Source organism: Pocillopora verrucosa, chromosome 7 (assembly GCF_036669915.1).
Source record: "Pocillopora verrucosa isolate sample1 chromosome 7, ASM3666991v2, whole genome shotgun sequence".
In the NCBI taxonomy this organism is placed as follows: domain Eukaryota; kingdom Metazoa; phylum Cnidaria; class Anthozoa; order Scleractinia; family Pocilloporidae; genus Pocillopora; species Pocillopora verrucosa.
The window spans coordinates 23,476,398-23,498,646 of NC_089318.1; the positions used below are offsets into that span (position 1 = coordinate 23,476,398).

At 40.4% G+C, this 22,249-nt stretch overlaps 2 protein-coding genes across 2 annotated transcripts in view; one reads left to right on the forward strand and one right to left on the reverse strand.

Annotated features, from left to right (window-relative positions):
* Positions 1-9,027, forward strand: LOC131792006 (uncharacterized). Its single transcript, XM_066169586.1, has 10 exons — positions 1-282; positions 373-1,170; positions 1,940-2,174; positions 3,254-3,429; positions 4,190-4,423; positions 4,892-5,097; positions 5,368-5,902; positions 6,183-6,552; positions 7,053-7,253; positions 7,602-9,027. Exons 1-10 carry the CDS (start codon positions 121-123, stop codon positions 8,234-8,236), a joined length of 3,552 nt encoding a protein of 1,183 aa, XP_066025683.1. The 5' UTR covers positions 1-120; the 3' UTR covers positions 8,237-9,027.
* LOC131792007 (centromere-associated protein E) overlaps positions 8,988-22,249 on the reverse strand; it is a 21,335-nt gene continuing 8,073 nt past the window's right edge. Inside the window, exons 16-22 of the mRNA XM_066169599.1 lie at positions 21,874-21,925; positions 21,342-21,445; positions 20,229-21,030; positions 19,646-19,720; positions 10,325-19,377; positions 9,973-10,057; positions 8,988-9,649 (exon numbers count right to left, since the gene is read on the reverse strand). Of these exons, the coding sequence (XP_066025696.1) occupies positions 9,396-9,649; positions 9,973-10,057; positions 10,325-19,377; positions 19,646-19,720; positions 20,229-21,030; positions 21,342-21,445; positions 21,874-21,925 (10,425 nt within the window). The 3' untranslated portion in view covers positions 8,988-9,395. The remainder of the gene's footprint in view (positions 9,650-9,972; positions 10,058-10,324; positions 19,378-19,645; positions 19,721-20,228; positions 21,031-21,341; positions 21,446-21,873; positions 21,926-22,249) is intronic.

Sequence of the window (22,249 nt, forward strand, 5' to 3'; positions counted from 1 at the left end):
TTGCAATGTAATAGCACGAAAATAATACACGGCTAAATTACTTTGGTCACGCAATTATCTAGGGCGTCTGTTGCGTGACCTGGTTACCTAGGACCCTTGAAGGTTCGTGTTCCTGGCAACATGGACAACGCTGACTTGGAAAAGCTCTCCATTTCTCCGGGAAAACTAACGCCGAAATTCCATCATAACACGACTGAATATGCAGTTACTCTTGGAAGTGATGTTGGTCAGATCAAAGTCGATCCACTTACAAGTGATTCCGGCGCATCTTACTCCATTTCGGTGAGGATTATTGTTCGCGCCAGAGAATTATTGTTCGTGCATGAAAGCTCGATATGTAGACATCCTGCAATCTTATTTTTGTGTTTACAGGGAAGTGGTGGTGGAAAGACGGTACCTCTCAAAGAAGGAGAAGTTACTCCCGTTAAAATAGAAGTAACTGCAGAAGATGGAAGCACAATCAAAAATTATTTCATTCACGTTACGCGGTTGTCTGCAAGTGATGCGTCTCTCTCCGAACTCAAACTTTCCGTTGGCTTTCTTTCTCCAAATTTTGCTTCCAAAATCACAAATTATTCTGCTTTTGTTCCGTTTTCTTGCTCTTCTGTTGAGGTAACTCCCGCCGTAGCTGATAAGAAAACTGCAGTTAAAGTTAATGGAACTGAATCGAAAGAACCAACAGCTTTGAAATATGGCGACACAGTTGTTGAAGTTGAGGTAACCTCACCGGACGTCAGCAATAAGAAAACGTACGTGGTGGTGATCTCAAGATTGAGGCTCCCAAGACCGATTACATTTTCAGACGAGAAGCAACAACTGAGGTTTCAGTGTCCCGTTTGTCTGGGAATTCTTTATCGTCCAAAGTCCATTAAAGGTAGTGACCCCAAGCATGTCTTCTGTAAGCGCTGCATCGATGAACTAACTCGAACCTCAAAGGTAGACCCGTTAGATGGCTCTCCTTTGGCTGATGTATGGCGTATCGATGAATTTGAGCTAGACAAGGAGTTATCTTCCCAACAGGTGTTCTGTGTTTACAAGCACTGGGGTTGTTATGCGGAAGTCGAGCTTTGTGATCTGGGGTCTCACCTGCAGAAGTGTGATTTTAGACCTGTCGAAGTGGAGAAATCTGGCGAGCTCGTCCCAGCTAAGGATTTAGAGGAAAAGTCAAAGGTAAGATTGTTTAAGAACTGGATATTTACCAAGGCAGGAGAGAGCTGTAAACATAAGTTTTTTGTTGTTCTTGTGGTTGATTCGTACCAAATTATCCATCTTTTGTTGGTGTTTAGTGCAATTACCAATTCCTGTAATCACTGTTGGACTAAGATCTGTTATTTGACCTGTTATTATCAGCGGTAACTAAGATGGCACATGAATCGTGAAATTAAATAAATAATCACTGTCTTCATGAAAATACAAACAAAAAAACTCAAAAAACAAAAACAGCCTCCATCTGGTTACTTAAAGAATTCCAAACAACACCATGGCAGTTGACACATATAGTGTACTGTCCAACAACTTCAACAACTGATCTGCTCTCTTGTACCACACTGTCTAATTGCTGTACAACCATGATGTGTCATCTGTCTTATTGGGGCCAGTTTTCATTAGTGATGGAGGCAGAATGAGAGGATTGTCTATCTCATGAAAATGAAAACTAATTGTTTTTAAGCAGGGTTACATCATAAGCTCAATGGAACTGTAGACTGAAAAGTCAGAACATTTGAATTTTGTTCACGACTCAATTCAACACTTATGATTTAGTAACAGTTAAGTACTCACATCATTGTTGCAATAGTGAATCTTAAATTCAAGGTAAATAGACTGGGATAAAGAACAAGGTCTGAACAAGAGAAAAAGAAAGAGAAAAGATTAGAGAAAATTGTGAAATTGAAATATTTCAAAGAACACTGATATGCCTCCACATTTCTTGCGCATGTAGGAGGCTTCTAAAGGTTGCCCTGACTGTAACCGACCAGTGCGTAGTTCCGAGCTGGAGGAACACAAGACTTACATGTGTACTAGTAAACATACCAACACAGGTGTGAAGCACAAGTCTGAAATTAGAGCATGGGAGAAGAAGCTTCAGATGGAAACAAGTGAAAAATCTGCAGATAAGTTGGTTAAGACTGCTGAAGAACAAATTAAAGAATGCTTCAAGGTTTTACCACGTCATGGTGAGTACATTTTGTTGAAACAAGTTGCCTCTTCTGCCAAAATTGGTGCAATGCCTAAATTTTAATAATTAGACAAAGTGTACATGCATTTATGATGAACATTTGCAGTGTAACCTTTTCAAACTTATTAAATTGCAATCCCAATGATTCTGTCAAAATCAAGCCCGATTTTGTTGCATGACTTGTTGGATGTTTATTTTGTTTTTGGCAGCAATCAAGTGTACTATTAATATTTGTCAAATACTGTGCATGTAAATTCAAACATTGTGTTGCATGTAGCTGCATCTAGCTGCATCTAGCTGCATCTAGCCGTCAAACTTCACTGGAAACTCTTCAGGCTCTACAAGCTACTTCAATGATAGAAAACCCTAAAAATTGTCAGAAAATCCTGCCAATATTTTTTGACATTGTTGGACAACATTGTTGCACTAAACACCATGGACATTTTCGATAGTGTGCTATTATTGCTAATTAAAAAGGTTCATTAGCTTCTTAAAAAGTGACCAATGAAGATAGAATCAGTATGTTGGTGTAAGCATTCAATTTTTCGGTGAGGAACTTGTGTCAATAAACAATTTTTTTATCAACTGAATCATTCTTTAACCCTTTAACTCCCAAGATCTGATTGTCAATTCTCCCCTCTAGCTGCCACACATTTCCTTGTAAATAAGTAACAAGAATTTGGTGTTAGATCAAGATAAAAACTTCTACCTGATAAGTTTGAGTATTTTCATGACCTGTTTGCTAGATAATGTCTTAGATATTACAGGGAGAAGTTACATGTTAATCACTCTTGGGAGTTAAAGGGTTAAGTATGATCTTAATTTCTGAGCCAAGCATTTGTGTATGTTTTCAACGTTCCTTTTCCTTGTTACAATCATAGAGAATGCCAAACCTCTGAAAACAGCTGTCTCTACACAGTTGTTGAGCTTTTTTGTTTCAGTGCAACACACATCATTACTTTGGATTCTTACGGTGACTTAAACATCCCTTTAATGGCGACAGTTACTTATGCTCTAGAGTGGCTTATGTGAAAAGGTATAACTCTAAAACCATTGGATTTGTGGTACAATTTTTAGGAAATGCAGGTCATTATGATGGAGAAATTTCTCCACTGAGGTATCTTGAGAAGGCAGCAGAGTGGTTTGCAACAGCCATCAAGTTATCACCTAAAAAGGCAGATCTTCATTTTCAATTGGGGCAGGTATTAGAGGAAGAACATTATGTACAGGATGTTTATGGCATCAAACCTCAAGTAAGTTAATGCCTTTGTTACAACTCAATGTGGTTCATGCTGTCAGACCATATTCTTGTCTTCAATTTATGACAACACAAGGACTTGGCAGGTTCCCTTGCAGTTCTAGCAGTTCATTAGTATTGTCTTTGGAAGCTACGGTACAATACTACTTTCAATTTAAGCATGATGAAAATTTTTTCTTTCTGTTGAGTTAAACTTACTGAGATGCTTTTATTTATCATATCATTACAAGTAAGCCACAAGTCAATCTCTCCTTTTACAAAGTTAACATTTTTTATCCAAAGGACATTCATGATTATGAAATTAAAGTTTTTCACTTTCCAAGTGTCTATAAGATATCAGATAACTCTTTACTACTCCCAAGTTCTTTGGCCAAATTTTAATTGCCCTAGCTGTCTAATGAAACCACTGTTCTTCAAGTCACTATATTAGGAACCCTAATTATCAATTACCTTTAACTTTTTAACTCTCATGAGTGACAAAGACAGAATTTCTCCTTACAATGTCAATACAATATCAACCAGAGAAGTAATGAGAATAAAGAAAAATATCAGTTTGGGAATAATTAGTTGATCTGATACTAAATTCTCTGAACTAAAATCATAAAAAATTGTATGGTTGACAGTAAGGAGAAGTACAAATTTGATCTGGGAGTTAAAGGGTTAAAAAACTGATAGTAAGAGCTGATAGTAAGTACAGTTTATTATAACTACATGATCAGTATCAAATTACCAATGAGTTGCTTCTCTTGTTCAAGAAATCTTCTGATGATGATGATGAGATGGATTTCAACATGAAATCCAAGGAGAGCTCAAAGGAGGATGATATTCAAGCCATCTGTGAGATGCGTGGAGCAGGACGGAATGCTCCCCTTGCCCTCCAGTTGAAGGCCATTGATGAAGAGTATCACTACCTGCTGGATCAAGGACAGTCTGACAGAGCAGACTATGTTCAGAAGTTGTACGCATGGAAATCAAAACAGGCTACACAGGTGAGGGAATCTTGAACTAGAGATGTAGGTCAGACCTCTGTTAATAGTGGACTAATGCCTTGTCCATCTTATGTATTACCCACAGCAGTTTGTCAAGGAACAATAACATTTTCACTCCTGAAGCATCCATAATGATGCAAAGTAGATATTTTGTGTAATGTATTTTCATGAGTACTTTTCCTTTTTCCAAATAGTCCTACCTTTCTAAAAGTTGGTGAATTAAATTTTTGCTACTTCAATTGAAAAATACTAACTACACCATTCCTGTCTGATTGCCAAATGTGAATAGGAGATGATTGTGCATAGTTGTGGATTCCTACTTTGGTTCAGTGCTACCCATTCTCCAAACTTTACATTGTTTGTTTTTGTAATGCAATCAGTACCACCCCCAACAAGTTGCAGAGAAAAGGTATTTGACGATTATTCAAGTGTGAACATTGGTAAATTTATGTGGGATCCTGTCTACAGAACAAAACAGCTCAGCTGGCAAGCAATGAAGAGGAATCCCTTGGCAAAGCCTACCTAAAATACTTAGATGCCCTGGTAAATGGAGCTGATAATCACTTGTACAACTTGCATGTTGGCAGAATGCTTCTACTTCAAAGCAAACCAGAAGAAGCTGTGTCTCGTCTTCAAGTGGCTGTGGGATTAAAGCCCACTAATCTTGAGGCAAGGTCAGTGTGAAAAACAGAAGGATATAGGACGCATGTCATATATGAACTTCATAACAGGCCTCGCTCACCATAGAGTCTCTGTGGCTCAGTGGTAGAGCATTGGAGTGCAGAATCCAGAGGTCTGAGGCTGAGTTCCTTATGGGGACTCAGAAAAAATGTCTTTGTCTATTTCCTGACTGAGCTTAAAACTAACCATCTGTCTTATTCCATTTACAAAGGTCAATGTAGTGTGTGATATGTTTTGTGATTTTTGTGTGTTGTCCTTGGCAGATTTTACCTTGGCTTGGCTTTGAGCCAACAAAAAGATGGTCCTGGCAAAAGGAAAAATGAAGCTGTTAAATATTTGTCAGAAGGGATTGAACATCTGCTCAACCAAATGACCCTTGATGCAAATGACCCAGGCAAGGAAAATGAAAGATGGCAACAAATAAACCTGTCGTCCAACAACTTGGCGAGACCTGATAACATACAGTGGTTGCAGGGATGTGGTCTCTTTAGCAATGTGTGCAAGCAAATGACAAAACCACCATCAGGTGTTATGTCCAGAGTGAACGTCCTTCATGCTGCTGCCATGCTTGCATCTCACGTTTTGTCCAACCTTGTAGCCAGAGGTGACACCTATCATCAAGCTGAGTGGGTGTTATACGAGACTCATTTTGCTCTCCTTCAGATGAAGCTGGATGATGCCAAGGCCGTAGGGAATCAAAAGAGTGGCGAGATTTCTTCTTTTTGCGAGAATTTGTCTGCTTTACTAAACTGCTCGGTCATTCCACCTGGAAAGCAAATTCTTGAACTGAAAGAAAAGGTGAGAATGGTAGAGTCCTCTCGTGACTCTCTGTTTAATCAAAAGTGTCCAATTGTTGCTTTGATTAAATGAATGCTTCTGCAAATTTATTTTCAATGGGTAGCCGTTGTTGTTTGATTTCCATCTCTAGTATTTGTCCAGTTGTTGCTCTGATTAAAAGAATTTTTCTAAATATTAATTTACCATGGGCAGCTCTCTCTTTTTTATTTCCATCTCCAGTTTCTTAAGGCTTCATAATTCTCATGTACTGAAAATATTAATATGACTTGTTCATTTTCAGACCTGCCAGCAAGCTGTGCTACTTCAGTCATGTAACAGCCGTGCTCTATATCGCTTGGGTGATGCCCAGCTGAGCCTCTACGACAATGATGACCCTACCTCTGCTAATGCTAAGCAAACTCTCAAGGATGCTGAGCTGAGCTATCGAGCGAGCATTGAGCTTGAGGGCTCCTCTTCCATAGGTGGAGAGGCGCCGGTAAAGATTACTGAACAACGGTGGTTTAAAGAACAGGAAGCGAAGAAAGAGGCAGAAAAGAAAACAGCTGCAGCAGGAGGAACTCCTCAGAAGACAGCTTCATCGCAAGCTGGTAAGGCTGCATCCCCTGCTGGGCGAGGTGGCAACCAAGCGGGAAGAGGTTCATCCACACCAAGTGAGTGACTTAAGTTTTTCATTACTGTAGCGTTTGTAAGACTTGCGTTTCCCTTAAATTTAAGAAGTTGTGGAAGCCACCCTGAGTTGCCCCTGCCCCACGAGCTGTTCATGTCATTTCCACTGGCAAATTAAGCAAATTAAGCTTCCTATCGAGGAGATCAATACTAGACGATTTTGAATGGCTGATGAAGTAACGCTAGGAGGAATAGCATGAGGATACCTTGAAAATACAAGAAAATACCAGTAAGAGGATGAAAATTACTGGGCATGTAAACCTATATGAGACACAGTGATTCTCAACAGATCCTGCCATACGACTTTTTCAAAAGCCCTAAAGATTTTCCCTTGCTCTTAGACACACACATCAAGACATGTGCCCCTCTTATTAAAAGCTGCGTACTACACAGGAAGGTTCCGCAGTTTTCGACCATAAATTAAACTTGCCGTAGTACAATGCTTTCAGTTTTTTTTTCTTACGTTTTACACTTTATTTACCAGCACGTAGTAAACCTGCCATGGGAGGACGAGGTAGCTCACCCTCCACTCGAGGTGGAACTGCTGCAGTAAAAGCACCAGCTGGCGGAACCCGCGGTAAGACATCTCCGACTAAACCTGCTAGTACCGCAGTGAGGGGTGCTGCCACAGGAGGGAGGGGTACTCCCAGAGGAGGGAGCACTCTAACTACCAACAAACCATCAGGTATTTTATATTACATTACGTCTCAAAACCAAAGACTTCTCGAGCCCTTGCACCGTCGTTCCGAATTTAAGGACTGTATTTGAGACTGGTTTCGAGCTTTCTATCCCGGATTAAGCATTGAATTAATTACCAGATTTTAGTCGTTTTCAGTTACTGCTCTTCAGCCGTACGAACATTCAACGTGTTACAAATAATCTTGGAATTTTCAGCTTCTCAACGTTTTCCGGATTTTTAGCCATCACTTATTGTACAGCTGTACCCACGTTTAACTTATTTTTACATATGTTGCATCACTCTCGTATTTTTTAATACTTTGATTCATTAAGCTGTCCACGTCTTTACTTCCAGCTCATAAATCTGGGACATGCTCACCAACCAAGCCACAAGCCTTGTCCAAACAGTCATCACAAACAAAGCCAGTCGCACAGAGCCCAACAACACCATCCACGCCGGTCAAACCTGCCACGTCCAACCCCACGACTGAACAGAAGCCCAGCGGACCACCCAACAAACCTTCCTACAATGCTCGTTTGGGATTGGCCCGCGTGCTTATGCGTAAGGGAAGTGACAGCATCAGTGAAGCTCACAAGTTTTATGAAGAAGTAATCTCAATGGCACCATCAGTTCACGATGCTTACATTGAATTAGCGGACTCTCTGATCAAGTCCGACCCTATGAAGGCTGTTGATACTTACAGCAAGTACCCGTTTAAGGAGCCGCTGACGTTTGATGATGCATACATCTACGGTGAGATGGTTCGTTTGTTGATGAAGAATCAGAAATACGACGATCCCAGACTGGGTCCAAGTATGATCTCGCTTGGTAAAGTAATGGGTCTGACTGTCTTGGAGAAGTACGTTGAAACACTCGACAAGACTTTCAAGTATAGTAAACTGCTTAAGCAAGTGTATGCTGGAGTTCATAGTAAAAGCGTCGATGATCCGGATTTGCAGCAGTTTTTCAAGTTTAAATGTTGGGTTTGAGAATGCGATTGCCAAAGAAGAATACCTCTAGGCCCTCTATGTCATAACATTTCTCCGGTAGAGAATCGTATTTTGACAGTTTTACAGTTGTATTTCGAGAGTTGAGCATAGGTACATAGTGAACGTATGTGAGGCTGGCCATCCGCTTTAAAGACTTATACTCCTCAATCGTGAAACTAGGGCACATTGACTCGTGCGTTGGGTTAAATGTATTTTCCTTCGATGCACATGGCACTGAACAGCGGTTGCAGTCAAGAGATGTCAGTAGCAGTTTTTCGATTGCAAGTGTTTGGTGTGTGCAAGTGGGCCGCTGGTCAATTTTTTGTCGTTCTAGTTATCTCGCAATAGTCTTAAAAGAAACTGAACTTGTTTTTGATCGATATTTATTGTCTTGTATTTATTCACTGACAGTGTCTTAAAGGCACTGACAAATGCCCTTACTTAAGCATTGATATGTTACTCGTTTTGATACAGCATTGCCATTTTAAGAAAAAAGTGCTAACTTATTTTTATGTTTATAAATACTGAAATAAATGTTATGGTGCTTTTAACCTATCGTACTCACTCATGCGCTTTCAGTACCGTCAGACGTTTGAAAAACCAATATACCAGTGTACTCGTGCAGTATAATTTTTTTATAATTTTGCTACTGTATTCAGTATAAAGACAGAAGGAAAATAATTACCAAGAGAATTTAGCCTCACCTTAGAAGCTGGCCAACGTATTGCATAATGTTTAAATATATTGTTACATAAAAAATTAATCTTCTCTTTTCAGTGAAAATATCGTGAAATATAAAGCACAAAATCAGAAACACCTGTTTCAGTTTTATCATTGATTTAAGAGGGTTTCTGCGATTTATCTTCATTCGAGTCGACTACCATTGACACATGTTGCATTTAGCCTTTTTCTATGAAATGGTTTGAAATTCTTTTACACTTGAGTTGGAAAGTGGACATTTACGATAACAACAGCCTTATGTTTTACCTGTATGTTTAACGTATATACTCAGTCAAGGTAATTCTTACTAAGAACTGAACAATGAAACCCAGTACATTTGTTTTCTTTCTTATTTACAAATCTGCATGAAAGGAATCGTGTTTATACGTCTGTGAACACTTGACGGAAATCTTACATAATGACTCGTTCAAAAGACAAATTACTTCGAAGACTTGGTTTTTTTGCTGTGCTGGAATTTCCGTAGAATCGTTTTGATCTTTTTCTTGCTTTTGCTTTTGCTTTTGTCCCCTAGCTCGTCTTCGTGTTCGTCTTCAGTTTTTTCGTGGTGTTCAATTTCGTTTGGATCACTACCCTCACCAGGGTGACTTGCTTCACTGGTGAAGGAGAGCTGACTTCCTCGTCGTGACACAGGTTCAGAATATCTTGATCTGTCTTCGCTGCTGATCGAGTCTCCTATTTATAAAGCAATGACATTTCATACTTACAAGACATTTAAACTAACGAGAGAAATAAGTGCTTAGTTTCTGCTGGATAATGGTACCCTGTTACTTGTTACTTCTTCTGTGATGTAAAGTGATCTCCAGGTGGCTGTGACATATTTTTCCCATAGTTGCCTGCTATTTGTGAAAGTCTAAGAGTGTACAAACAGACTAGTGATTCCTATTAGGTCGTTGTCTACCACAAACGAGAAATTCCAAGAACTCTTTGTTACTTTAGCTTTACCTCGAGTACTATCTTCTCAGGTAGACCAATTAAAACGACCATACATAACTTACCGGATCCAATAAGTGTTTTGCCATATTGGTCGTCATCAGTGTCTTTTTTCTGGAGCTCTTCGGAAAGATTCAGTGGCGATAATTCCTGCGTGAAAGTTAACAAAAACATTCAGAGGATTGATCAAGAAAAACAATGGAAAGTCTGCTTTTATCATCTTAGAAGCTTCCAAAGTGACATGGCATCTAATAATCCTGAGATGGTGTCATCAAAAATACTATACAACGTCTTCATTTTCACGAATTAGAGATGCGCCTCTTGTTGTGTTTGTTGTGAAACATGTTGTTATGATTAAATTTATTCAATGGCAAATAAAATATTTTTGAAACGTCGAGGAGACGTTTTCTCACATACCGGACCTTGCGAATCTTCTTTTGACGTTTGCCGCTGGCAGAAAGTAAGATCGCTAATCACTCTATCGTGTAGATGAGTCGTGTTTTGTTTGACTTGTTTTTCCTGTAAACTCCTGCGCGATGTGCTCCTGTCACCGCGAGACACAGATCCCCAGAATGGCAGTTCATGCGACGCGGAGTCGTCACTACAAGGTCCATTTAGTCTCCTTGAGTCTTCCCTAAGCCTCTCTATGTCCAACTGCAATTTCCTATTCTCACTTTGCAAGTTTACCAGCTCTTTCATGGTTCTGTAGCTCTCTGCTTTAATGTTTGATAGATCGGATTTTAGTCGCTTGTTCTCAGATTTTGTTGCAGACATGTTGCGTTCAAATTTGGCCTTTTCTTTCTCCACTCTTGCCATCTCATCTTGAAGAATCATCGCCTGTTGTTGCAGCTTGTTATTCTCTTCTTTGATGTTCGAAACCTCCTTCTCCATCCGTTTCACAGATAAAGCCTTGTCGCACATTTTCGTTTTCAGGTGGTTGTTTCTGCTGAGTAGCTTTTGCACTTGACTCTGGAGATCTGCGTTGTGCTTTCTTATAATGGCCAACTCATTTTTAACAAGAACATTACTGCATTTCGTCTCTGCGAGCTCCTTTTGCATCCTTTGAAGGACCCGTATTTCTGAACCCACTATGGAGCTATCCTCTGACGAGATTTGATCAGAAGAGATGCTTACGTCGAGATCTGTGATCGAAACGAGAGAGCTGCTAGTATGGACCTCCATACTCGAATCATGGTCATCCGACTCCTCTTTTTCAGCTCCGTCAGCTTTGTAATGCTTTTTATGCAAAGAGGAACTTTCCTTTAAGGCTTTTCTTTGGTGTTTTTTGCGCAAACTTTTTCCCACTGAGATCGCCTCCAGCTCAGTACTTTCCACGATATTTCTTTTAGCAAGAGGTAGCAGCGATGATGATTCGGTGCTCACTGCGGCGCGGTGTTCTCTTCCATTGTCACCTTTTATCAAAGTGGGAACTTCATTTTTCTCCATTTGACGTTGCTCATCACCAAATCTGTTTCCAAATGTTTCAGATTTAAGATTGACTTCGACAATAGGAGTGGGAGTGACTGGAAACTCATCAGTTGTTGTTCCTTCTTCATCGCCTTTAACCTGATTTGCTTCTGTGGATTTTGGACTAGCTAAATGCAATTGATTTGTAAGATCTTCACCAAGCCGAGAATGTTGTGTAATAGACGATGTAGACTTCCTTGAAGAATGTGTCCTATCTCCATCGCTTTCATCTTCTGTCGTTCTCGGTGAAAATTGCGTACAGTTGTCTGTTATTTCCATAATCTTGAAGCTCTTAAGCATGCTGTTTTCGGCTTTGAGAGCTGAAAGTTCTGCAGTCATTTTTGAGTTCTCATCAAGAACACATGAAAGTACTGTTTCCAATTTGGCATATCTTTCACTAATATCATACCACTGTCCTTCCGTTGTGTGTTTTGATACACTTGCATTTTCGGCTCTGGAGCGAAGTAACTCACCTTCCACTGCCTCTCTTGTTTCAATTGCATCAGACAACTCGATCTCCAGTCTTGCTTTCTCACTTTCAAGTTTTTTCTTAGCTTCCTCGATTGAATTCTTTTCTTCAAGGAGGTCTTGCATATTTTGCTGGAGCTCTTCGTTTTCCTCATCGTTTAGAATCTGTTCCTTCAAGACGGCTTCATTCTGCGTTTGTAATATAGCTACCTTTGCTCTGAGTGATTCACATTCACTCAACAACGAAACGATTTCTCTTTTCATGGACAGCTGTTGTTCTTCAAGTGAGCCAATTTCTTGTTGATTCTTCTCATGGTCTTCAGAACGTTGTTGTAACTTCGACTTTAGGTTGGAGATTGTCCACTCCAATTCACGTCTTGATCTTAAACTCAAGGACTCCTCCTCTCCACCGTCGGGAAGATCTTCATCCCGTTGTACATCTTTCTGAGGAGGACTCACGGTCAACTCATCTTTTTTAGAACCATCTTCAGGCTCACTAATTATTTCTTGGTTATTTTCACCATTCCGTAGAGTTTGTTCACCATCTCCATCTGAGTCACTCTTGGTTTTCAAATTTTCTTTCGTCGTTTGAACTTCGCTTTTTACAGCGCTTTGCTCTTGATATGATGATGTTTCCATAGGAATAATCTGTTCATACACTGAAGGCTCGACATCGTCTTTCGTCGTCATGGGAGAAGTGTTTTGTTGGTTTTCTTCACCAGGAGTACTTTGATCATTTGGCGAATCTTTCTCAAAGTCCTCTAAACACAGATTTAGTCCTGTACTACTTTCGTTGTTGATTGTGGCAGTATCGTCTTCTTGGGTTATTATAATTATTGGAATAGGAAGTCCCTGAAAGCGATTGTTATCCATTAGAATTTTATTGATCTCGGATGTCTGTGCCTCGTTGTCTCCAGCCTTGTTTGATTTGTTACTCTCACTACGTACTTCGCTGGACTGTGGAAAGACCCTGTGACTATTGATGTCGTGATATTGTTGACAAGCCACGGCGTTCCCGGATTCCTTTACATCGGTTGCTGCAGTTATATCTTTAGGACCTTCTTCATCTCGGTTGACAAAAATATCAATGGTGGAGTAAGTTTGGACGCTTTGATCTTGGCGATTTTTTATGTTAGCATCCCGATTCATTGATTGCTTTTTCTGTTTTTCCAATGATCGTAATTTAACCTTGACGGTTTTTAATTCATCGATTAAATTATTATTCTCATCTTTCCTTTTTTCCATTTCTCCCTTCAGCTGATTGTTCATGGCGTGTAGATCTTCGATTTCACTCCGACAAGTTCGCAACTGTGTTTCCAGTTGTTCTATTTCCTGCAGCTTGTTTTGACAATTCTGAAGTTCTCTCCTTAATTCGTTTTTCATCTCAGTCTGGCAAAGTAACTCTTTTTCGAGCTCGGTCACCAGTTTTTCTGCCTCTGTGCTTTTCTTTTGAATATCTGCAAATTCAGAATCGATTTGTTGTAACTCTCGAAGTTTCTCTTTTGCCTTACGACAGTCTAGCCTTGTGCTTTCAAGTTCTTTCAACAAACTTTCTTTTTCTTGGCTGTACGATGACAGCAACAGCTTTATTTCTTGCTCTTGCTTTATACAAGACTCTTTATTCTGCCTCAGATCATTTTCTACGGCTTTATTTTGATTTGTCGCCGCTTCAAGTTCTTGGAGTAAACTTTGCCTTTCTTGTTTCAAAAGTATATTTTCCTGTTCTTGTCTAAGAAGAGTTTCGTCTTCTTCACTTTGGGTCCCAAAATCTTTTTTTTCTATCGAGTTAATCTTTTGCATCTCCCTTCGGCTTTTCAGATTTTCTAGTTCTTTCGTTACTTGCTCCAGTTCACGTTGTAATTTTTCAACGTTAGATGGGACTGGGAGTAATTTACTGTCCTCATGAGAAGACCCCATCTTGCTCCCCTCCTCTGTGTTTTCTCGCAAACTTGCAAACTCGTTGTCCATACGCTGGCCTTCTGTCTTGTCACCACTGTTTGGTAGTTCACTTGCATCACAGTCGCTCTCACTGTCACTGGACAACATGACACTTTTTTTCAAGTCAATCAACGGCAAGGCACCTGAATTTTTCTCCAGTTCATGGACACGTTCGCGAAGTATGTTTAGGACGTTTTCTGTTTCGCTGACTTTGTTCTTTAAATAAGTGTTTTCTTTCATTGCTTTTGAGAGAGACTGTTCTAGCTGCACCTGTGCTCTGACGAAGTACGATGCTTTCTTCTCCAATAGCAGATTTTCTTTTGCCATTAACGAAAGCCCAGCTTTCACGTCTTCTGAAAAGGGAGCACTGACCTTCTCATTTCCGGACTCAGTGTTTGTTTCTTGGTCGCGACTACTGGTCAGTTTGTTGTTCTTCAACTCGTCGAACTCTTCATTTTCTGGCTGAGGTTCGGTTGTTTCTTTTAAAACAGTGACACTCTGAGAATCCTGGTCAGGAACGTGGATGTCGTGAGTGTTTTTCGTAACACTGTCTAGTTCATCTTTCAACGTAGTGTTTTCACTTGCATGCTGTTCAATCATCTGTCGCGTATCATTTTCACTGTCTTCACCATTTTCGCCCTCCGATTTAGAACTTGCTTTGTCTTCCTTTGCGACACTTTGTTCTTGTTTTAACGTGTCCTTCAATTTGTTCCCTACACTCGGTACCCTCTTGTGATCATCCTTCCGCCGATGCACTTCATTATTTATCCTTCCCTTCAAAGCTTTGTTTTCTTTCTTCAAAGCATCGTTAGCGATCTCCATTTCTTTTATCTTTCCATGTGTTGTTGCCAATTCGCTCTCAAGATGTTGATGCATCGTCTGTAACTTGTCAATCTCATTGTTCAAGGAAGCGTTCATCTTCTCTATTGAACTTACCTTCTCTCTTTGCTCGGTAACTATCTCAAGCTCCTTACCCATGTCATCTATCCTTGCTTGAAGTTTTCTGTTGCAGTCATGAATACTTTCAAGTTCTTTCTTCAAAAGAGATTTTTCCGCTTCCAGTGATTCCTTGGTAGATTGGTGATCTGTTATGGCTTTGCTTGTGTGTTGAATTATGTCCACCTCCTGAGTTAGTCGATCGTTTTCCTCATGGAAGCAGTGAAGCTCTTTTTCCAAGCTTTCCAATGCCTTGGTCTTTACCTCCAGCTCCTGTATTAATTTATTAGAATCTTCACACTCGTTTTCGAGTTTTTTGTTTAGGTCGCGTAACCTCTCAAGCTCTATCTCCAAGTGTTCTTGCCTTTCTTCATTCTCATTTCTGTGATCCTCTTGTCCCGGTTCGGATGCAAGTTTAATATCTGAGAGTTTTTGCTTGAGCTTGTTACATTCGTCTTGAACCCTGGTTAGCTCTTTTTCCAAAAGTCCTTTCTCTTTTTCAAGCAACTTGGTCTTTTCCTCAATTTCCTTCTCGTCATTTGTGCTCATTTCTTGCTCATCCTCTTTGGCCATTTGTGGCTTAGAATTCGAGGCAAATGGGTCGTCCTCATTTGCCTTTAACCCCTGATCCTTAATGTGTTCAATCTGCTTTTCGAGAAGTTCCTTTACACTTTTTATCTCCTGTAATTCCATTTTTAACTGACTGTGATCTTCGGTAATTTTTCTTAGCTCATCTTGGAGTATTGTGACTTGTTCTTGGTCTTCTCTATGCAGCTTTCTGTATTCGTTCGATTCTTCAGAGGCTTCTATATTCATCGGCCAATCTGCCTTTTTGCTTTCATGCGTTGTCCTTTCAGGTACTTTCTGCTTAACTTCTCCCTGCTTTCTTACCTCGCCGATTTCTTTAATTAGTTCTTCTTTTGCTTTTTCTAGCTTAGCAATCTTCTTCATGGTTTCCTCTCGTGCTTCACGTAGAGCTTCGAGTTCGTGATGGAAAGAGTTATTTTCTTTGAGTGCATCTTCCAACCGCTTTTCCAATATCTCTTTACAGACGCTTGCCTCATGAAGGTGAAAACTTTCTTGTCTCTTCTGGTTTTTAAGCGTGTTAATTTCATCTTTGATTGTCTCGCATGAACACCGCATCTCCATCAGTCGTATTTCAAGGTTTGCTGCTCGCTCTATGTTGTCATTAAGTTGGGTGGTTAACAAGTTCCTTTCGGACTCGCTTTGATGAAGGTCACTCTTAAGTCGTTCACAATCGGCGTTGGCACTTCTTAACTCAAATTCAAGTTTTAGCTTATCGCTGGTAACTTTCAGGAGATCTTCTTCAAGTTTACGCACTTTGGGTTCGTTGTCAACAGCTCTTTTGCCAAGTTGAACATCACCTACAATTTGCTGAAAGTTTAATGGGTGACTGGTACTTCTAGTTCGCTCAAGTAATTCGGCTCTTGACTTCTCGTTCTCCTCCTGCAGACGGGCTACTTGCTCTTCCATGTATGTTTGCTTCAATTTGTTATCTTTCTTTTCACTTTCATACATGGCTATTCTTTCTTCCAGAGTCGTTTGCACCCGTTTTGCATCTTCCAGTGACCTTTCTAGCTGTCTGTTTGTGTTCAGACCCACTACTAAATTTTCCTCAGCTACTTTCAGCTTCATATTTTCACTTTCCAACTCTGTTATTCGATCTTGCAGGATGTTCTGCTGATGTACAACATCTCGCTGGGATGTCGTGATTTTCTTGCTAGCTTTTTCACCAACGAATGTGACTTTCTTCAAAGCTGCATTTGCAATTGACTCTTTGTTGATTCCTTTTTCCTTCTCAGTAACTGCCTCTTGATATTGCCGTCGAAGAATCTCGTATTCTCTCGTCAGTTCAGCGTGCTTTTCTTCAAGTAACTTGTATTCGTCGTTTGTACTTTCTGAGCAACCTTCAATCTCTTGGACAGTGTCATCCTTGTCTGACGGAGTTTTACATTCGTCTTCGGTAGCTTCATTCTTTGTTTCATTGGCATATGTCTTCACCTCTGCTTGAAGTTTGTCGATGAGATCATGAGCGCTCTCCAGATCTTGCCTGTACAGAGCTAAGACCCGCTCACTCTCCGCCAACTGTTGTTGTAAATAACCATTTTCGAGTTTCAAAAGTTGATTTTCATGTTCCACAATCTTGCCTTCATCTGCGGGTGATTCCGCTATGGAAGAAGATGTGTCGGCAATTTCGTCTTCACTTGTATGAGTAATGGTATAAAACTTCTTACTTGGTGTTCCGCTGAATGATTTTCCTCTGTGGCTTGGCTCGTCTGTAAGAGTGGCTCGAAGGCTCAAACTGCTAGACTTTTGTTCAGTACTCAACCCACGGTCCTGGGTATTTTGTGTAGCCGAGGCAAGTTCTGTCTCAAATTCTATCACCCGGGAGCTAATTATTGCCAGTTCTTGCTTCAACTTGTCTTCCTCGTTCTTTGCTTTGGAGTATTCACTTTCTAACGCTTCCTGATACTCGGCCATACCTGCTAGCTCCTTTTGGAGGTTGGCATTAAGCCGTTTCTGTTCGGTCACTTCAGCCTCCAACTCAAAGAATCGTTCCTCGTTGTCCTTAAGTTGCTTCTCTCTTCTTACCGTTTCCTCGGTAATTGAAAACTGTTGTTCTAACAAATGACTTTTCTCTTTTTTGATAGCTCCCAGCTCAAGAAGAGCTTTCTCTCGATCTTTCCTTGCTATTTGGTTTTCTTGATCAAGTCTTTGACATTCCTGAGACAGCAATTCGTGCTTGGCTTTCCAAGAGCACAGCTCAGATTCCATTTTCGATATTTCCATTTCGAGTATTTTGTTGTTTTTTTCGAGTCGCGTGCTCATGTAAGCGATCGCTTCGATGTCTTTCTCGAGACGTGTTGATTTTTCCCGGTATCTCTGAAGCTCTTCTGCCATGCTCGAATTTGTATTTCGTAAATCTGTTATCTCACCGGAGAGCCTAACCTTTTCCTTGGTGATCTCTGAGACTTCCTCTTTGAACCGACTGCAGGCATCCTCACTTGTTTGAATGACAGTTTTCATCTTGAAGGACTTTTCTTCAACAATTTTAAGTGATTTTTCCAAACGAACTTTTTCTTGTGTTGCGTTCCCTAACTTGACTTTAAGCTCTGCATTTTCTTCTACCAGAGAAATGAATTCAATCTCATTTGAGACAAGCTGCTTCTGCGGAGGAGTTCGTAGATCAATTTTAGGAACCTTTGCTTTCGTAGGTGACCTGAGAGGAGACTTTGCCTTTGTTTTGAGTGGTGATAGTGGATTATCTCTGCGTAAACTTTCCGGCGATCTGAAAACAGCGTTGCTGCTATTGCTATCTCTTAAAAGCCTCTCCGTTTCCGATCGTAAAGCCTTCAGCTTTCCATCGAGTATTTCGTTTTGTGTTTTGACGTTAAAGTACTGTTGTCGCACTTCTTCACAGGTTTCTTTTTCATCGACGATCTGGTTTTCCAGGTTTGTTATGGTCACTTGTGCTTCCGCTAGCTGGCCTTTTTTGTGATCCAGTTCCTCCTCCAAATCTTCGTTTGCTTCTCTGGCTTCAGTTAACTCATTTTCAGCTTTGTGCAATTTCCTTTTGAGTTCTTGTATTTGTTTAATTAATGCCTCTCTCGATTTGCCCCCTAAGTCCTCATTTACTTCATTTCCAATGTTGCTTTTACCTTTTTGGCCGTCACCGACAACCGGTTGCTTCTGTCCACTCTTGTGCGGCGACGACGCATCAAACGTTTTTTCTTTACTGGGACTTGCGCAAGGTGAGCGTAGGCTACGGGCAAGTTTTGTGATAATGATTTCCTCATCACTGTCGTCAATGTTTGCATCGGAAAGTGTTGGTTCTTGCTCGTCGGAAATCTCATCCTCACTCGCTATTTCTTCGGCTTGTTCCGGCATAAGCGTATAAATCTTTGAGATATTTTCCATACACGTTTTCAAGAAGGCTTCTCTAGTTTCATTTCCATCGGACATCTGAGAACTGTTTTCACTGTCGTTACTCTCATGCGAAGCTTCCATGACGTCCGAGAGTTCAGGATATCCTCGGGGCACAGGTTCCTTTGGTGACTCAAAATTCCCACTTTGCTCTAAATTTTCTTGGCTTTTTGATTTTTTGACGTCACTTTCCAAGTTAGATTTTTCAAGCTTTAGATGAAACAATTCCGATCGAAGTTTTGTCACGTGGCTCTTGATACCATAAAGTTCTTCTTCGACCTTCGTTCTCTCTTCCATGGTCGAAAATAGTTCTGTTTCAAGAAATGTCGTGTCTTCGTGCATCTCAGTTATTTCCTTTTCCAGTTCTGTTTTGGTGTGTTTCAAAGATTTCAGCTTCTCTCGTCTTGGTGAAATGGATGCTGTTGGCGAAATTGACCCAATGTCTTTGCTGTTAGAAGAGCTCTTCTTACCACCAGTGGTCTTTACTGGAGGAGTGCTTTGAGGCGAAGAGTTCGTAGCGGTGCTCTCTCCTGAAGCATTGTGATTAGCTAGCTTTCTCTTATCCTCCAGTGTTCCACATACCTGTCTCAGGTCCAGCAACTCAATCACCAGGAGACATGCTAGCAGAGCTTTATCAATAATGACAAAGCGAAGACAATTCTCCAAGATTGCGTTCAAGTCTTCAGAGTTAGCCCACATATCTGCCTCGCTTAAACCTAAAATAGAATTTTAAAAACAAGATGTAAGTGGCTCAAGCAATTTATACCATTCTCCCAAATTTAGATATGAAGAGCATGTTATGCCATTGTTACACCCAACTTTTCCCTAGGAAAATAAGCATAAGCTTGACGTAGTTCTTGAAATAACAAACCAGCTGTGTTGTATTGACCAGAATAACTTTTCTGTTATTGTTTGTGTATTTAGTTATTTATTAGTATAGGGAAAGGCTAGCGAGATTGGAACAATATGATATTTGCGACCTACCAGGCATGTTATTGCGTCGAAACATGATCAGCTTAGTCAGTTTATTTCCCAGCTCGTTCCATTGCGGACATTGTCCTAAGATTTAAGTAAATATAAGTTAAAACCTGCCAGTGACTTAGATAGAACACAATGGTCAAACGTTCAAATGGCCAAGAGCCTGCCTAACATCGCATTTTCAGGCTGCCAGAGCAAAGGTGTCGTACAGGAGATACAAACATGCCTGTAAATCACGGCGTTGTAAAGTTCAAAGCAAACGAGTGATCTAAAAGTTGATCCTTGTCTAGTTTCCCTTTCTTCGGTCTCCTTTTACAGACTTTTTGTAAGATTTGTGACACAAGTTATTTGTAACATTTTCCAAACAAGTGCGTGCGCACAGCTGGTCAAAGCTGACTTGCTCCGCATGCCCCACATTTGACCACTGTTGTGAAAAGTTGTGAACCAAGGCTTCCCCGGTTACGTCACTCAACCTTTGTACCTCACCGTTAAATAACTGACAAACCTATAGTCCTTAGATAGCCTATTGGTAAAATCTATGAGATAACGACAAGGAGGGAGTTGTGCTAAGAAGCTGGCTTTTACTGACCTTCATTTTTGGTGATTTGTTCGTCAAACAACGTCGACAATAAACTGAGAACTTGCTGCTCCACCTTCTCCTTAGAGCTGGTCAGGCGTGTTAATAATGCCTTGGTTTTAATCATGGGGTCTTCCTGATCATGCCCACGTTGGGTAACGTCACCACTAGGAACAGAGCATGCTTGGCCGCTGGGATGTGTGCCAGGCGAAACTGACGTCCTGTCCTTGCTCTCTCGACCCATGAGTTTACCCAACATTCTGCGCACTCCACCCGCCAGTCCAGAGGAATTTTCATCGGGACTGCTATTGTACATGGGTAGGCTGAGACAGGGTTCTTTAGGGACACCCCTAGGAGAAATTTTGATGGAGCAGTCTTTGGAGAACAATTCCACCGAGCCCGCCTTAGATAAATTAAACTGCAAATATTCCTTTGCATCGGAAGCTGCCCGCTTTCTTTCGTTTGCATCCAGTTCAGTGTCAAGATGGAGGTCTAACAACTGCAAGAAACACCCAGCATTGTTCAAAAGTGTTTCTTGGGTGTCAGCCAATGCCAGATGACTTTTAACTTTGGCTGGAAGTGAGTCATCTAAAAGGATTCCCTTAGCTGCATCCGGGTTTTGTAAATTTGCTAACAATTCCATGGACATAAGCTCGGCAAGTAAGACAGCCTCGACATCAGGGGCACTTGTTCCTATTGGTTGAGACACTTGTTTCTTCAGGCACACCAGCTCTGTTTGAAGATTATTCTTCTCCTCTTTCTCTCGTTGGACACTTTTGGAAAGATTAGCAATTACTGTCACTAACTTCTCGTGCTGTGAAAAAAAGGAAATAAAAAAAAAACGACTTAAAAAAAAACCCGATCTCTTGAAACCCGTGGCTGTGCATGCTCTTGGTGGGCATTTGATAGAAGTTAACTCCTACAAAAAGGTGAAATGCAAACAATTTAAAAATAAGTATAAAACAACGCCAACTTCACAGTGAAAAATTTTCTCTTATTTTCATATTAACTGTGTTCATATTAGTTATTGTTAAATTTAAGGTTTCGTTTGACTTCAGGTTTAGTTGGCGATCGCTTTTTCATCCATGTTGGTGAAGGGCTAGCAAAATAGATAATCAATCTTACATCTTTTCCTGCGAAATTCTCGCTCTCCTGGTAACAGCTTATTGCAGATTTCAGCCGCTGTATTTCTCTGAGGTACTCCAGCTTCTCGAACTTGTATTTAATTTCTAAACAAAACAGAATCACACCGTCGGTTGAAAACTTCATTGTACTTTAATAAATGTTTGGCTCAGTGAACTATCACTTTGCCAGAGCGATTTTCAAAAGAAACAGCTGAGCTCTGAAAATGTGTTGCTTTTTCATTTCTACCTCAGAGTGCATACCCAATTAGCCTGCAATTAACTAATGTTGCAGGACGATTAGTTCTTTTGCCACAGATTAGCGGAGGTCGTTCCTCATCGACTTGCCGGACTAGAACTAGCTGCTTTTTTTACTTACTTCGTTTATTTAAAATATAGGAAATGGAAAGCGAGAGGTGAATAGGCTGCACACAAATTAAATTTCAACCCCAGCATTTATTTTGAGTCTTGTTAAGCAACTGAAATTAAAGCAGGACTGTGCTCGGTAATAAAAATAGAATTCAACCTCCTCGTACCTTGATCCTCGAGTTTTTTCGCCAGTCTTTCAGCCAATACTTTATAGTCCACCTATGAAAATGCCATCGTAGAAATGGGAATAAATTGCTTTGACTCATGGTAATAAAAACTGCAAATGTTTGATTAAAAATTTCCCCCCATAGAGTGGATCATCTATCATCATCTCGTCACGCAATTTTTAAGCAGAAATTTTAATTTCATTGCACTCCTACAACATCTTGATGACGATTGAAAACAACTATGACACAATTTCTCACTTTTGCTCGTAGGAAAGACTTCACGGCACATTAATCGAAAACTACCAAGTAGGGAAGGATAGTAAAATTCCCTCATCTCGTCCATTTATCTTCATATCTCTATCAACTCGAAAGTCTC

What these genes read in the sequence shown, in the direction of transcription:
- LOC131792006 (XM_066169586.1), top strand. Translation starts at nt 121, where the DNA reads ATGGACAACGCTGACTTGGAAAAGCTCTCCATTTCTCCGGGAAAACTA. An exon ending in GCGCATCTTACTCCATTTCG is followed by an intron (nt 283 to 372) that starts GTGAGGATTATT and finishes TTGTGTTTACAG; the next exon opens with GGAAGTGGTGGTGGAAAGAC. An exon ending in AATCAAAACAGGCTACACAG is followed by an intron (nt 4,424 to 4,891) that starts GTGAGGGAATCT and finishes TCCTGTCTACAG; the next exon opens with AACAAAACAGCTCAGCTGGC.